At 44.3% G+C, this 18,093-nt stretch overlaps 1 protein-coding gene across 2 annotated transcripts in view; it reads right to left on the bottom strand.

The window, feature by feature from the left end:
• Positions 1 to 18,093, bottom strand: part of SLC1A1 (solute carrier family 1 member 1) — a 110,550-nt gene that overhangs the window by 85,330 nt on the left and 7,127 nt on the right. Inside the window, exon 2 of one of the 2 annotated variants that reach the window (XM_077249139.1) lies at positions 15,198 to 15,328. The exons of the other annotated variant lie outside the window; for it this stretch is intronic. Within the exon in view, the coding sequence (XP_077105254.1) occupies positions 15,198 to 15,328 (131 nt within the window). The remainder of the gene's footprint in view (positions 1 to 15,197; positions 15,329 to 18,093) is intronic. 2 annotated transcript variants of the gene reach the window in all.

Here is an 18,093-nt window from a genome sequence, read left to right as displayed (position 1 = left end):
GAGCCCTGTGTCCCCTGCCAATGCCAGAATACCGCTGCAGCCAATCAGCGCCCACTGATCCGCTTCAGCGTCCACATTTTTATCCTACTGGAAGAAACACTGTTCTTGTGAGGGGGTTTCCATACAGTGTTGTCTAGTAGTGAACACCACCTTTTAGAAAACACAGCCCAAACCTGCAGATACATACAAGGATGGAAGCAAAGGTCAAGACTTTAGGCCAACCTATCGGCTACTAATTTTCATTGTGAGAGAAAATTCTTAAAAGAAATTGCGCTCTGCTATAGTTGTACACGGCCTGCCTAAAACATTTAATTGATGGATGACAAACAGAGAGTCAATGCTATTTCAATTAATGTCCCTGTTTTTAAAAAGGCAGCAATATTCAGTCTGCCCCAAATAACGCAATTCTCACAAGGGGTGCCACAGCAGTCCCAGATAATCAAATGTATCGTATTACATGAGATTCTCAATTTTACTATTTTTTTCCCAACCAAACTAATTATAGCAAGGAAATGTCAGTGGATATAAAAAAAGATTGGTTATGTGATGATGAGTTTACTAATGTAAGTCGTGAGCTCAAATAAGAAAGAAAAGGTGTAGATAACTGTGTATAGTAAAGGAAAAGCAACTTGTATTAATATATGATAAACATACAATTAGCTAATATGGTGGCCCACAATCAGTAAGTCATAGTAACATGACAAAAAAAAACAGTCTTAAATCATTTATTCATTTTCATAGATCTTTTATTTATTATTACTTTTATCACATTCAAGTTATTTCTGTGACCATTGTGGGTTTTCTGTCATTAAACGAAGGGTACCAACAATTTTGACCACATGTGTAACATAATAGTCTATAATAATATATGGCTCCTGTAGGAACTTTCATAAATCTATAGTATACACAGACCAAATTATCTATCAGGTAGACATAAATGCAATAGATTTACCTATAGGATATTGTTGAGCCAGGTACCCACATATACTTCTCAATGATTTAATCGTGCTTCAAGACTGATTTTTTTATCACGTTACTATGGGCCACCATAACGGCTAGTTGTACGTCTAAGTAATTTTAGCATGTATTAATTAAAGTTGCTTTTATTTTACTATACACGGTAATCTACACCTTTTCTTTCTTATTTAAGCTTTGGGAAATAGGTGTTAATCAATTATTGGTATATTTAGCATCATACTATATTACTTGCTATACTCACAGATGTATTATCTACGACTACGTATGGATACTCATATTGTGTTGCCAATCCCTTTGGTGTTTAATGTAAGTCGTGTAGTAGCTAGACGTTTGAGAAATGATTTGTGGTAATTTTAAGTGATAATTCTCTAGACCAGCAAAGGAACAAGCCAATAAGTTCACTGAAACATAGCAACACAATAACGTCAGAAATAAAGCAGGGACCACATCACATTTGGCCTTACAATCAGTGGCTCCTTCTGTGCTTATGTCCAAACCCCACAAAATGGGATTCAGGCGTATGTGCTGACAGCACCTTATAATATAATTTTGCAGATGGAGTCATAGTGCGCTCTTTCGTAAATCATTTTTGGCTATAAACGCCTAGTTGAAGCTGGCAGCAAAACGTAGTTTACTACATCTTGCTGCCTGCCTCCAACAGGCATATACAGTTGAAAATAACATACGACAGAGCACACTGTGACTCTATCTGCAGGTTTATAGTCAATGGTCCCATCAGCACATATGCCCAAATCCTATTTTGGGGGGTTTCGGATGTAAACCCTGGCAGAGTCACTGATTTTAAGGTCATATGTGATGTGAACATAGACCAATTCTTAAAAACAGCATGGCATCAACCGAGATAGAGCTCCTTTATACAGACACATATAAGAAAACAAATGTACAGTCACAACTGAAAATTTTCATGTGTCTAGAAAAAATTACCAAATATCCCGAAACTAGTAAGGCACAGGTCACATTTCTCTTGTGAGCTGATGTAGCCCAAGACAGGCACTGATATCTAGAGATCAGGGCTAATTTCTTAAAGGGACTCCATCAGCAGGTTTTTGCTATTAAACCCGACCTTTCCTATGTTGGGCCTAATAGTACACCCATGTCGGAATCTCTCCCTTTGATGTGGGCTCCGACGCTGAGCTCATACCTTTTCTGGCACATGTCAGCTGTTTTGAACATCTAAAGGTACCTTCACACTAAGCGACGCTGCAGCGATACAGACAACGATGCCGATCGCTGCAGCGTTGCTGTGTGGTCGCTGGAGAGCTGTCACACAGACAGCTCTCCAGCGACCAACGATGCCGAGGTCCCCGGGTAACCAGGGTAAACATCGGGTTGCTAAGCGCAGGGCCGCGCTTAGTAACCCGATGTTTACCCTGGTTACCAGTGTAAAATGTAAAAAAACAAATGCAGCGCCCCAGAGTCCTGGTCGTTGCAGTAATGTCGCTCTGCCGCTAAGGGGAGTGATGTTACGTCTGATGGCACTGAAGGAGTTCATCTGACCAGGTATCACAGACACCAATACATTTCACAGTCTGGCCTCCAGGGGGAGCTAAGGGTACTATTCATTAGGCCACTCCTCACAGTCTGGTAAAACTGGGGGTTAGGCAGGAAGTGAGTTGAGAAAGCTGACTGGGTTGGAACCAGGCAACACCTTGTGGCAGAGGGTGTTGTAGGGGAAGATTCAGAGGGGTCCCTGTCAGGGGTGGGATCCTGACAGAGGCCTAGCGAACAGAAAGAACGTTACGGGACCGTGCCTGCACTGGATAGCGGCGGAGCCCTAAGAAAGGATAAGAAGCGAGATTTATTGTGCTGAGTGAGAAACGAGATCAACGCAACAAGGAGAATACCAGTAGGAGCCGTGCTGTAAGACCAGGCAACATCCTACTGAGGCACATAACCAGTGGCCAGAACGCCGAGGAAGTACTAGGTTCCAAGCCAGACTTCAAACCTACGGCAGGACAGTCAGTTAGAGGCGGGCTGTCTCACGAAGAACACCCAGGAAGACACAGGGGGGTAACAACAGGAGAGAGGCGACGCTAGGGTCCCGGAAGAACCTCCGAGCCTCCCCGTCATATGGGTGCGTCCTTACCATAAGATCTGGGGGGACGTGGAAGAACATCAGAATCGAGTTGTGAGGGAACACGAGAAACAGACACAACGGTTGTGGGGACTATCCCGTAAGCACAGCAGGGGAGGACCACAACACACAAGTGCTAGAAGGTAGGCACAGATTTCCACCTGTAAAGGGAACTCTGGAGGTGCCATCGGACCGGCCGGACTTGCGCAGCCTGGTTAACCGTATTCCAGACTGAGGACCAAGATGCCTTCAGTAAAGAGGTAAAGAGACTGCAACCTGGTGTCCTCGTTATTCACCGCGACCTGCACCACACCACAGCATCACCACCATTAAGCACCACCTTTCACTGGACGCCCCTCAGCAGGGTCACGGACCGGGTCTAGCCACCGTGACATTCCCAGAACAGAGACCCAGAGGCCCGTTACCGGGTACCCCTCGGCCCTGCGGCAGTGGGGGCGCTCCATTTTGGCGTCACGAACAGGATCTACTTAAGCCTGAAGAATTAGGTCATGTGTGCCTTGGAACTGTGATTTACTGTGCTTGGACTGTGCTTTATTGCAAGGACTGTGTATTGTCATTTGCCGCCAAAATCCGCCATTACAGCGCCCTGAGGAGAGCGCAGGAGAAGAAGAGGGGCGTGAAGTGGGCATAGACAAGCTGGAGAGCGCGAAGGACAATGGCCGCCCAGTCTAAATATTTCTGCGTCCTGAGGATGTGTCCGTCAGCAGCCGAGGTCCGCCTCCTCATTCTCTTTGGAGGGTGGAGACCATGGAGATGGGGACGCCCACGAAAGAGACCGCGGGAAGAGGACACTGGAGAGGGAACGAAGATGGCGACGCCGGGAGCACCCCGTGGGAATGACCCGACTCAGCATGAGGCTGCACAACCTGACACAGCCCCAGATACGCCATCGTTGCAGGGACTGACCCTTGCGGAGCTACCGATGGGCCGCCCCAACTGGCCACCGTCTGAGGAGTGTGTGGCCGCAGCCGAGGCCCGGCAGATAGCCCGCCGCCTTGAAGCCGACGCTCGGGTGACCGCTCGGCTGGGTCAGCCTACGGAGGTCCGCCTAACTCCGGTGTCCCCTGCTTCCCTCATCCCGACCGCGGCGGAGTGTGAGCTGCAGGCACGGGGCCTGAGGATCCTGCCGGACGCAGACCACCTGCGGCGTCTGATGACAGCATGGCGGAACAGACCCCAACCGGCAGCCCAGGTCGATCTGGTGAGCGTTGAAGAGGTTCCACCGTCACACTGGGGTGTAGTGGTGTCCTTTAACCCCCAAACCCCCAGAAAGGAAGGGGAGTTATACAGGAGATCTGGGAGCCGCTGCAGATCCGTGTCGACCGGGAAGAAGTGGAGCACTGCGGGGGAAGGTACGATTCCGACCTAGAGCCTGGCGACGCAGTGACCTACACCCGGTGGAGGAGAGAGGTCGGCTGGATAGCTCGGGGTGTCCAGCGGTGCGTCACACTCCAGGCCGCGGCCGGGACATCTGAGGATGAGCCTCCTGCAGGGAAGGCGATGGAACCCGTCCCTGCGGAACCACAGGAACTCCGGACTCACCGCGTGCCTCGGGGTCGCGCTTGGCTACGAACAAGGAGGGCATCCCGAAGAGGAATCCTGTCGTTGCTGGGGCCGGACCCGGTCCCTGGCACACCAACGCGACCTGTAGGCCTGGTGAGACCCGGAAGAAGGCCACCTTCTGCACTGACAGCATCAGAGTAAGATTCTACTGCTTCATTACTTGTAAATAGTTCATTTAACTGTTTGTTTCCCGCTTGCTGCTAAAACCCGTCCAGGGTTAACTTTTAAAGGGATCCCTTTGTTGACCCGGGATCCCTATTGCTTTTTGTTTGTTTTCTACTTTTTGCACAAGTTCTCAAAAACTGCTGAATCATGAACAATGCATGATACAAACTTCTTGTAAATAGTTGCACCTTCTTAAAGGTGCTCTCTACTGGTTTTACACAAAAGAAGGACTCTTTGCGAAGAAACTGTTCCTGGAAACAGCACTGGAGTCCTTACTGCGAACGGACTTGCAGCTTGAGAAGTTGCACTACCTCATAGAGACTTGGTCCCCTCTTAAAGGGGATGTTCACATGTTGCGCTTAAGAATGGTATTGCCTTAAGACAGCTAGATGGCAATAATGTCTTAAAAAGAAAAAGTAATAATGCTGATATGTACAAGTTAAATGTAACCAACTAGTTAATTGTAGGAAATGTTTGATAATGTTGATAGAAGAATGAGGACAGGAAGTGAACCCGTACGGGGTTAGTCAGTGAGTCCTCCTAGGAGCCATACCGAGATGGCTCAGTGATCCGAAAATGAAAGTTGGATGATAAGTTCTATACTGTGTATAGTAGTGGAAAAGGCAGAAGGCCCGGGTGGAAAGGGGCGGTCCTGTATAGAAAGGAGAGGCAGCAGGCCTGGAGCAGTTAGGACAGGCGGTCCTGCAGACTTGAAGTAGGGGAATGCAGAAAAGTTGATTAGTATTATAATGTTTTATAAGAAAGTCTTTAGTGGATTGAGCGTGTACGTCCTTAAAGGCAATGTTAAATTATTATTCAAAGTTTGCACTAAGTAGAATACCCGGTTGGGTAAGAAGTTATTTATAGCATGTTGCTTATAATATTTAACCATGTTTGTAATGTTCAAGTGTCCTCACCTCCCATAAAGGGAAGCTCTGTTCAAATCTGCTTATTGTTACTGCATTTCTAAAATTGTATGTCTTTTTGCTGACATGTATTGTTGTTTTCTTCCCAGTCCAGGAGTACTGGATTTAACCGGGGGGGGAGTGCAGCGCCCCAGAGTCCTGGTCGTTGCAGTAATGTCGCTCTGCCGCTAAGGGGAGTGATGTTACGTCTGATGGCACTGAAGGAGTTCATCTGACCAGGTATCACAGACACCAATACATTTCACAGTCTGGCCTCCAGGGGGAGCTAAGGGTACTATTCATTAGGCCACTCCTCACAGTCTGGTAAAACTGGGGGTTAGGCAGGAAGTGAGTTGAGAAAGCTGACTGGGTTGGAACCAGGCAACACCTTGTGGCAGAGGGTGTTGTAGGGGAAGATTCAGAGGGGTCCCTGTCAGGGGTGGGATCCTGACAGAGGCCTAGCGAACAGAGAGAACGTTACGGGACCGTGCCTGCACTGGATAGCGGCGGTGCCCTAAGAAAGGATAAGAAGTGAGATTTATTGTGCTGAGTGAGAAACGAGATCAACGCAACAAGGAGAATACCAGTAGGAGTCGTGCTGTAAGACGAGGCAACATCCTACTGAGGCACATAACCGGTGGCCGGAACGCCGAGGAAGTACTAGGCTCCAAGCCAGACTTCAAACCTACGGCAGGACAGTCAGTTAGAGGCGGGCTGTCTCATGAAGAACACCCAGGAAGACACAGGGGGGGTAACAACAGGAGAGAGGCGACGCTAGGGTCCCGGAAGAACCTCCGAGCCTCCCCGTCATACGGGTGCGTCCTTACCATAAGATCTGGGGGGACGTGGAAGAACATCAGAATCGAGTTGTGAGGGAACACGAGAAACAGACACAACGGTTGTGGGGACTATCCCGTAAGCACAGCAGGGGAGGACCACAACACACAAGTGCTAGAAGGTAGGCACAGATTTCCACCTGTAAAGGGAACTCTGGAGGTGCCATCGGACCGGCCGGAGTTGCGCAGCCTGGTTAACCGTATTCCAGACTGAGGACCAAGAAGCCTTCAGTAAAGAGGTAAAGAGACTGCAACCTGGTGTCCTCGTTATTCACCGCGACCTGCACCACACCACAGCATCACCACCATTAAGCACCACCTTTCACTGGATGCCCCTCAGCAGGGTCACGGACCGGGTCTAGCCACCGTGACATTCCCAGAACAGAGACCCAGAGGCCCGGTACCGGGTACCCCTCGGCCCTGCGGCAGTGGGGGCGCTCCACAAACAGTACATACTCACCTTCACGTCCCCCGGCATCCGCTTCCCTGCACTGACTGAGTGCCGGCCCCAACAGCAGAGCGGTGACGTCACCGCTGTGCTGTACTTTCACTTTACGGCCGGCAGTCAGTCAGTGGGGGAAGCTGACGGCGAGGGGACGCGAAGGTGAGTATGTACTGTTTGTTTTTTTACATTTTACACTGGTAACCAGGGTAAACATCGGGTTACTAAGCGCGGCCCTGCGCTTAGTAACCCGATATTTACCATTGTTACCAGTGTAAAACATCGCTGGTATCGTTGCTTTTGGTGTCAAACACGACAATACACGCCGGTCTGACGACCAAATAAAGTTCTGAACTTTCTTCAACGACCAGCGATATCACAGCAGGATCCTGATCGCTGCTGCCTGTCACACACAACGATATCGCTAGCCAGGACGCTGCAACGTCACGGATCGCTAGCGATATCGTTTAGTGTGAAGGTACCTTAACATGTGCCTCTAACAGTCAAGGGTATAATCACAATCCACCCATGGCTGATAACCCGCTAACTCACACTTTCCGGAAGCGAGACGGAAATCCCGCCCATCAGTGATGCCGTCACATGATCGCAGGTTACCAGTGAGTTGGCATGACTACCAGAGGTCTCCAGCAGACCTCTATGGTTGTCATAGACGGATTGCTATGATCGCCGCCTGGTGGTCGGCGCTCATAGCAAGTGAACATTTCTGCTACATACAGGTGATTTGATCATCGCCTGTATGTAGCAGAGCCGAACAAAGTACTGAAGCTTCTAGACTCCCATAGAGACTATTGAAGCCTGCAAAAAGTAAAAAAAAGTTTTCAAAAATGTAAATATATATATATATATATATATATATATATATATATATATATATATATACATACAGTATATACAGCTCTGCCAAAAATTAAGAGCCCACCACATCAAAACCCTGTCATGGGCAGCCCAATCTCAAGGCCAGAACCCCATTGAAAACTTCTGGAATATAATCAAGAGGATGATGGATAGTCGCAAGCCATCAAACAAAGAAGCACTGGTTAAGTTTTGCGCCAGAAGCAGTGTGAAAGACTGGTGGAAAGCATGCCAAGACGCATGAAAGCTGTGATTAAAAATAATGGTTATTCCACAAAATATTGATTTCTGAACTCTTCCTGAGTTAAAACATTAGTATCGTTGTTTCTAAATGATTCTGAACTTGTTTTCTTTGCATTATTTGAGGTCTGAAAGCCCTGTTTGTTTGTTTTTATTTTGACCATTTTTCTTTGTCAGAAAAAAAATACAAAATTAATTGCTTGAAAATTCGGAGACATGTTGTCAGAAGTTTATAGAATAAAAGAACAATTTACATTTTACTCAAAAATATCCCGTATATACTCGAGTATAAGCCAAGATTTTCAGTCCATTTTTTTTAGGCTGAAAGTGCCCCTCTCGGCTTATACTCGAGTCATTGTCCCAGGGGGGTCGGCGGGGGAGGGGGAGCGGCGGCTGTGACATACTCACCTGCTCCTGGCGAGGTCCCTGCATCTCCGGTCTCTGGACACTGACAGCTTCTTCCAGCGTTGAGCGGTCACATGGTACCGCTCATTAAAGTAATTAATATGGACCCGACTCCACTCCCATAGGGGTGGAGCCGCATATTCATTACTGTAATGAGCGGTAACGGTGACCGCTCAATGGTGGAAGAAGCTGTCAGCGCCAGGAGACCGGAGATGAAGGGACCGCGCTAGGAGCTGGTGAGTATAATGGGGAGGGGGAGCACTGCGCGATATTCACCTTTCCTCGTTCCGGGCTCCGCTCCATCTGTCGCGTCCTCCTCTGCAGTGACGCTCAGGTCAGAGGGCGCGATGACGTGGTTAGTCCGCGCCCTCTGCCTGAAAGTTAGTGCTGAGGACGCGGAAGACACAGCGGCGCCGGAACGAGGACCGGTGAGTATTGCAAGCGCCGGGGGCCTGAGCGACGAGAGGTGAGTATGTCAATTTTTTTTTTAATCGCAGCAACAGCAAATGGGGCAAATATCTCCATGGAGCATCTCTATGGAGCATCTATGGGGCCATATTCAACGTTTGTGCAGCACTATATGCGGCAAATATCTTTATGGAGCATCTTATGGGGCCATAATCAATGTTTGTGCAGCATTATATGGGACAAATATCTATATGGAGCATCTTATGGGGCCATAATCAACGTTTGTGCAGCACTATATGGGGCAAATATCTCTATGGAGAATCTTATGGGGCCATAATCAACATTTGTGCAGCATTATATGGGGGCAACTATCTCTGGAGCATCTTATGGGGCCATAATCAACATTTGTGCAGCATTATATGGGGCAAATATCTCTATGGAGCTTCTTATGGGGCCATAATCAACATTTGTGCAGCATTATATTGGGCAAATGTCTCTATGGAGCATCTTATGTGGTCCTTATTAACCTTTATGCAGTAATGTATTGGGCAAATGTGTCTATGGAGCATCTTATGGGGCCATTATTAACCTTTGTGCAGCATTATATGGGGCATATTTTAATATGGACCATCTTATGGGGCCCATCATGAACTGTATGGGGCATCTTATGGGGCCCATCATGAACTGTATGGAGCATTATATGGGGCTACTGATTCAATATGGATATTCATAAACACTTAACCTACTGATATCTCAATTAATTTAACTTTTATTGGTACCTATTTTTATTTTTTAAATTTACTGGTAGCTGCTGCCCTAGGCTTATACTCGAGTCATTAAGTTTTCCCAGTGTTTTGTGGCAAAATTAGGGGGGGTCGGCTTATACTCGGGTCGGCTTATACTCGAATATACACGGTACCTATGAAGAGAAAAATCAGACAAACTGAACATTTTGCAGTGGTCTCTTAATTTTTGCCAGATATACTGTATATATATATATATATATATATATATATATATATATATATATATGTATATATATATATATATATATATATATATATATATATATACTAGCTGAAGAGCCCGGCGTTGCCTGGGCAAAGTAAATATCTGTGGTTAGTTATAGCACCTCACTTCTCTCTATTTTCCCATCACGCCTCTCATTTTCCCCCTCACATCTTTCATTTTCCCCCTCACTCCTCTTATTTTCCCCCTCATTCCTCTCATTCCCCCCTCACTCCTCTCATTCCCCCCTAACACTTGTCATTTCGACCTCACATCTGTCATTTTCCGATCACTCCACTATTTTCCCTCACTCCTCTCATTTTGCACTCACGCCTTTTCATTTTCACATCACACCTCTCATTTTCACCTCACACCTCTCATTTTCCCCTCAGTATATACATGTTTGTCATCTCCCTTATATACAGTATACACCTGTATGTCATCTCTTGTATATAGTATATACCTGTATGTCATCTCCCCTGTATATACCTGTATGTCATCTCCCCTGTAAATAGTATATACCTGCTGTATGTCATCTCCTCCTGTATATTGTATATACCTATGTGTCATCTCCTCCTGTAAATAGTATATACCTCTATGTCATCTCTTCTGTATATAGTATATACCTGTATGTCATCTCCTCCTATATATAGCATATACCTGTATGTCATCTCCTCCTGTATATAGTATATTCCTGTATGTCATCTCCCCTGTATATAGTACATACCTACTGTATGTCATCTCCTCCTCTATATACCTATGTGTCATCTCCTCTTTTATATAGTATATACCTGTATGTCATCTCCTCCTGTATATAGTATATACGTGTGTCATCTCCTCCTGTTTATAGTATATACCTGTATGTCATGTCATCTCCTCCTATATATAGTATATACCTGTATGTCATCTCCTCCTGTATATAGTATATACCTGTAAGTCATCTCCTCCTGTATATAGTATATACCTGTGTGTCATCTGCTCCTGTATATAGTATATTCCTGTGTCATCTCCCCTGTATATAGTATGTACCTGTATGTCATCTCCTCCTGTATTAGACCTCGTTCACACGTTATTTGGTCAGTATTTTTACCTCAGTATTTGTAAGCTAAATTGGCAGCCTGATAAATCCCCAGCCAACAGGAAGCCCTTCCCCCTGGCAGTATATATTAGCTCACACATACACATAATAGACAGGTCATGTGACTGACAGCTGCCGTATTTCCTATATGGTACATTTGTTGCTCTTGTAGTTTGTCTGCTTGTTAATCAGATTTTTATTTTTGAAGGATAATACCAGACTTGTGTGTGTTTTAGGGCGAGTTTCATGTGTCAAGTTGTGTGTGTTGAGTTGCGTGTGGCGACATGCATGTAGCGACTTTTATGAGATGAGTTTTGTGTGGCGACATGCGTGTAGCAACTTTTTGTGTGTCGAGTTGCATGTGACAGGTTAGTGTAGCAAGTTGTGTGCAGCAAGTTTTGCGCATGGCGAGTTTTGCACGTGGCGAGTTTTATGTGTGGTGCGATTTTGAGTATGTGCAAGTTTTGTGTGAGGCAACTTTTGCATGTGTTGCAACTTTTGTGCATGTGTCAATTTGTCCGCATGTGCAAGTTTTGCGTGTGGCGAGTTTTCCATGAGGTGAGTTTTGCACGTGTGGCGAGTTTTGCATGTGGCGAGTTTTGCATGTGGTGAATTTTGCGCGTGGCGAGTTTTGAGCTGTGACTTTTGTGTTTCGACTTTTATGTGGCGAGGTTGGTGTATGTGTGGTGAAATGTGTGCTGAGGGTGATATATGTGTTCAAGCACGTGGTAGTGTGTGGCGCATTTTGTGTGTGTTCATATCCCTGTGTGTGGTGAGTATCCCATGTCGGGGCCCCACCTTAGCAACTGTACAGTATATACTCTTTGATGCCATTGCTCTCACTCTTTAAGTCCCCCTTGTTCACATCTGGCAGCTGTCAATTTGCCTCCAACACTTTTCCCTTCACTTTTTCCCCATTATGTAGATAGGGGCAAAATTGTTTGATGAATTGGAAAGCGCGGGGTTAAAATTTTGCCTCACAACATAGCCTATGACGCTCTCAGGGTCCAGACGTGTGACTGTGCAAAATTTTATGGCTGTAGCTGCGACGGTGCAGATGCCAATCCCGGACATACACACATACATACTGTACACACACACACACATTCAGCTTTATACTGTATATATATATATATATATATATATATATATATATATATTTATATATATACTGTATATATATATATAAGTTCAAATCACCCCATTAAAAAAAAAAAAAAAAATCAAATGTACTCATATTTGGTATCGCCCGATCTATCAATATATAAAAATAATAATTAACCCGATCGCTAAACGGCGTAACGAGAAAAAAATTCAAAACATCAGAATTACTTTTTCTTGGTCGTCGCTACATTGCAATAAAATGCAATAACGGGCGATCAAAAGATCATATCTACACCAAAATGGTATCAATAAAAACTTCAGCTGGGTACACAAAAAATAAGCCCCATCCCAGCTCAAGATCATGAAAAATGGAGACGCTACGCGTCTCAGAAAATGGCGACTTTTCTTCTTTTTTTTTTTACAAAAGTTTTTTTTTTCTTCACCACTTAAATAAAAAAGAACCTAGACATGTTTGATGATAATGGCAGGTCAGTTTTAGCATTTAGTGAACATGGTAAAAGAAAAACCCAAATAACATCTATGGAATTGCAGGTTTTTTTGCAAATTCATTGCACTTGGAATTTTTTTTCCTGTTTTCCAGTACACGATATATTAAAACCAATGGTGTAGTTCAAAAGCACAACTTGTCTTGCAAAAAATAAGCCCTCACATGGCCATTGTGACCGAAAAATAAAAAAGTTATGGCTCTGGGAAGAAGATCATGAAGGGGTTAATCTAAGAGCAGCATAATATAGAGCAAGAGTCTTATACCAAGTATGTGTCACTCATTAAGATGCATTTTGTAGTTACAGGACAATGAGCGTTTTATCAGCAGGAGGTTATCACTGCCTGACCAGGTCTCAGGTGAGCAGCAGTCAGGCTAATGTGTGTAACCCCGCCCACTGATTAGCAGATTGCTGACAATACACAGTACAGACAGGAAGATGCCGCTCAGGGTTTTGGGGCTATCCACAGCTCAGCATTCTGACCACTGCTACATCTACAGCAAACAGGGATTCTATCAAAACTGCACCAAGCAGCCCAGTAAGTGACACATCCCTAAAATCAGACTCTCTGCCCTACATTATGCTGCTCTCAGATTAAATAGCAAAAACCTGCTGACAGATTCCCTTAAAAAGGAACTTGTCATTTGATTAATGCTGCCCAAATCCTAGGAACGATGAATCAGTTACCAGGTACATTTTAAATACATCTAAATACTTTTTTATTTTTAATCAACACCTCGTAGAGATATTAAAAAGCATTTCTACACCTCTACTATTTCTTTCAGTTCTAAAGATGCCTTTCCAACAAAATATAATTAAGGCAGGGATCAAGAAATCTCATCATAAAATATTTAATTGCTGTTTGTTTTTATTTATTAATTAGGCATTATGTATTAAAACTGATGAATGTGAGAACATTTTCCTTCTGGCAGAGTGCCCAGTTAATGCAGGAAATCAATCTGAAGGGCTGAAGTTAAAACTACAATTGAGCAACCTACTTCATATAAGAAACGCGCAGGTGAACGGCACGACTGGGTGTAATAGTGCATGCAGCAAACACCTACTACGTGTTATTTAGCAGGGTAAATTAGGGTATGTGTCCACGGACCGTATTACATCCGGATTAGCAGTGGATTGACCGCAGCATCCAGATGTCACCGCATAGTGGAGGGGATTTTATGAAATCCTGTCTCCACTATGCGTGGGAACACGCACCCGGCGGCCCTGCGTTTCCAGACATGCGGCGCGTCTTTTTAGACTGCAGCATGTCTGTTTACCGTGCGGCAATGCTCCGTCGCAGCAAGGTAAATCACAGGGCCCTATGTATGGGGTGTGGAGATTCCGGATGTGGGCAATGAACACATCCGGAATCACCACGCGTACAAAAGGGGGCGGCGCTTTGGGCGGAGCGGGTTTTCCGCTCCGTCCAAAGCGCCGTGATTACGGACCGTGGACACATACCCTTACACTTCTTAATTTGACAGGAGTAAGCTAGATGAAAACATACAGTAGTAGTTACCCAGGTTAGTCGAGTAATAGAGTGCCCATTTATTCATCTATCTTGCTACTTAATTCCGATAAATAAACCTACGCTATATGATGTTTAACCTTTTTCTTATACCTCCTAATAAAGTGTGAAATTTACAAATCATAGTATTAGTATTGAAACTGATACCTTTGGAGGAGCGAGTGATGGCAGTCATCTTCTCTGTCTTTTTCAATCAATGCTGACTCTATTGAAAGCTTATTTTAGCTGCACTGACGCTGCAATCTCTGCTACCATCATATCTGCACTCACAGCCTGCTATTCCAACAGCTAATGTGGTAACATTAGGAAGGTGATAATCACAAACTGGACTCATTGCCATAGCCATTATCCCTATGATTCCTGTACAGTGAGCGGAGACTGTAACTGCTCCCTGCACTGCCCCGATGACTAAAAGCAAGTGGCTACAGAGAGAATAAAATGTAATTTTCTCTCTGCAGCTGCTCTTACAGTTAGCCAAATACACATGGTTTCAATGCTATCTGCCTGTAAATTACCCCTATATCAGCTGCGGCGATGAAAACAAAATCTCCGAGCACTAAAAAATACTAGGAGGTCACCGGAGCGTGCTCGAGAAATCTCGAGTAATGAGTATACTCGCTGATCACTAGTTACTATATAATACAATGGTCTTTCCTAGCACCTGGCTTTACATTAGATTTCAGTTTATTATGACTAATATATGGGTGTGTAGTAAAATAAACGTGACACACATACAGTATTGTTTTACTTGAAAAAACAATGTCAATATGTTGTACATTTTTCCTGTTAACGATGGGGACAAGTGTTTCTTTTTTTTTTTTAATTTGCAAGACATGGGCTTTTACAAAGGGTCTGTATATAAACAGGGATGAGTGAACCCGTGGAAGTTTGGGTTCTGGTACCCGACCCAATCTTTAGTTCATAGTTAGTACCCGACCCACATGTGCCTCACAGGACGATATCAAATAATAAAGCTGGAGAGACAGAAAGCGCAAATAGCGTCTGATCTGATAATGAAATGAAATATTGTAGGTACGCTCACCTGAAAGGGTTGTGACAGTCACAACTCTTAGTAAAGCATGTAAAGGCTGCTGGCAGACCGACAATAAAATGCCGAGAAGAAAATGAAAAATACAGTTGTTGAGAGTCCACACTGCCTGAGGTTCAAAGGTCCTGTCACACACAAGGATGAAACATGAATGCGAGTTATTGTGTCAACGCGTTTCAAGGTTCTCAAACCTCTTCATCAGGACTAAACCACAATGGTCACATAAGAAACTTGCAATGGTGATTGTGGTTTGGTCCTGATGAAGAGGTTTGAGAACCTTACTGAATTCATCAGTATATGCAACTGTATATTACTGTTTAAGCACTTGGCAGGGCTCAAAAAGGACAGAGCATAATTTGGCTTTTAGAACACAGATTTTCTTTGCATAGATTGTGGACACTAGTTGCAGAGCCCCTGAGGTGCCAGAACAGGAAACCCCCAGCAAAAGTAATTCCATTTTGGAAACTATACTGCTTAAGCAATTCAGCCTTTGGTGTAAAGAGTATCTTGAACCCACAAAATCGTAATACATTGGGATGTGGAAATAAAAAATACAATTTTTACCACAAAATTGTTATATTTGCTGCAAACTTTTCATTTTCACAAATGATAATTGATGAAAATGGACCGCAGAATTTATTATGCAATTTCTCCCTAATGTGGTGGCAAATTATCAGAAACTACTGTTTGGCCACAAGGCAGGGCTTAGAAGGAAGGAATGCTGCTTAACTTTTGGAGTGCAGATTTTTTGGACATACAGTTGAGCTCAGCAGGTATGGCAGCATTTGGATTTGGGTGCTCAGATTTCACTGCATTATTTTTTGGATGAGTAGGGGGCCATGTTGCTTCTCCAGGGCTTTTGAGCTACATGTGATATGGAAACCCCCTATTTTTCCATTGCCAGATGACAGACTTAGGCTACTTTCACACTAGCGTTAACTGCAATCCGTCACAATGCGTCGTTTTGCAGAAAAAACGCATCCTGCAAAAGTGCTTGCAGGATGCGTTTTTTCTCCATTGACTAACATTAGCGACGCATTGCGACGGATTGCCACACGTCGCAACCGTCGTGAGATGGTTGCGCCGTGTTGTGACGGTCCGCCGGGAGCAAAAAACGTAACATGTAACGTTTTTTGCTCCCGACGGTCCGCTTTTTCCGACCGCGCATGAGCGGCCGGAACTCCGCCCCCACCTCACAATGGGGCAGCGGATGCGCTGGAAAAATGCATCCGCTGCCCCCGTTGTGCGGCGGAGACAACGCTAGCGTCGGTGACCTCGGCCCGACGTACTGCGACGGGCCGAGCCCGACGCTAGTGTGAAAGTAGCCTTAATTGGGGAATTGTTCTTTGTAGGATGAGCTGAATTTTTTACTGGCAGCATTTTGAGGTACATAATTTTTAAAAATTAATTTAAGGCTAAAATTTACATTTATCCTGTGCCCCAGGATGAGCACTTACATCACGGTTTCTGTATAAATCCCTAAAGGATAAGATGCAGATGAACAGACCAACTATAATGAGGCAGATGGAGTCACTTTGGACTCTGTTTCGCCACTGTTCCAGCAGTGTCCAGTTTTTTCAGCCATGCAACAACTATGGCGTACATCACAGATGGACACCATCGGAACAGAGGCTAAACAGAGCCCAAACTGACTCCATTGGCCTCATTATAGTGAATGGTTCTGTTGCGTATTTTGTCTGTATTGTGTTTTTGTGGGGTAAACCCCAACAGAAGTGCTCAGCACAGAGGGTAAATGTGAACCAAGCCATATACTGATTTTTGGGAAGCAGAATGAAAATAAATGGCAGTTCAAGAATTGTTTTTTTTTATTTTTTTATATTTGTTTTTTTTTCACACCATTCACTATGTGAAGTAAAGGATAAGACAGGCCATAACATACCTTATCTTGTCATGGCAACTATCGGAACCTTCAACTGCGATGTGCCAATAGCATTAAAGAGGGAGTCCTCTCCATCTGTTAACTGTCTAGCTGCCGCTGTCACAATTGACCATGGCATCTAAGGGGTTCAATAGCCACGACTGCTGCTAAAACTGATTGGGGCAGATTCAGCAGCAGTCAACTATACTATACAGGTGACACCTGCTGCGTTTTTGTCCATTGGGAGGTGCTATTTCCTAGGTCCCTTTAATGAGTGCCATTAAAGGGCATATTGTTGGTCAATTCAATATGTAATTAATAAAGTAATGTTAATACACCTAGGAACACTTTCTGTGGAAATGACCTAGGAGTCTGGTGACAATTTGGGGGGCTTTCCAGAACAGTTTATTGTTTGTGTATGATAAACTATATTCTCTTTTGAGGTGTGCTTTGGATGTGTCAGCAAATTCAGCTTTTAGCATAGATGGTGAGAATAAAAAAGATATACTGACACTTTTAACGAGCACCTAAAACTGATATTACTCTCTTTTTTACTAAACTAAATTGTTCACCTCAATAAAAAGATTAATGCCTATTTTTACAGTTTGCTCTTCTATTCCCTGTCCCTGAAGATACTGTCCATCATGTAGAGTGCATGTGTTTATGTGCAAGAAGGACTTGCTATCTGAGCATACAGCCTTTTCCCTGCAAGAGTTAGAAAGTTACGGTGTACTCAGATATAGCAGTTAAGATGCATAAAAAACAAACCAAACAAAACCACATTGGAAAAAAAGTATTACCATTTTTTGTTGTGGTAACTGGTAGTGCAGTTTTACAGGTCAAACACATTTATTTTACATATCTCACTGATAAAGACTTTGAAGCCAATTTCAAAACTTCCTAAAACTGCAGTAATGGCTTTTTTTATGTGGCTTTTTTAACCTCAACTCAACTGCAACATCTGAATACACCCTTAGAAAGTAAGCAAGGATAAGGTAATGTAGTGCCTTG

Source organism: Ranitomeya variabilis, chromosome 1, assembly GCF_051348905.1.
Source record: "Ranitomeya variabilis isolate aRanVar5 chromosome 1, aRanVar5.hap1, whole genome shotgun sequence".
NCBI lineage: Eukaryota > Metazoa > Chordata > Amphibia > Anura > Dendrobatidae > Ranitomeya > Ranitomeya variabilis.
Note: the sequence above shows the minus strand (reverse complement) of the source record. Positions and strands in the feature narration are given on the sequence as shown.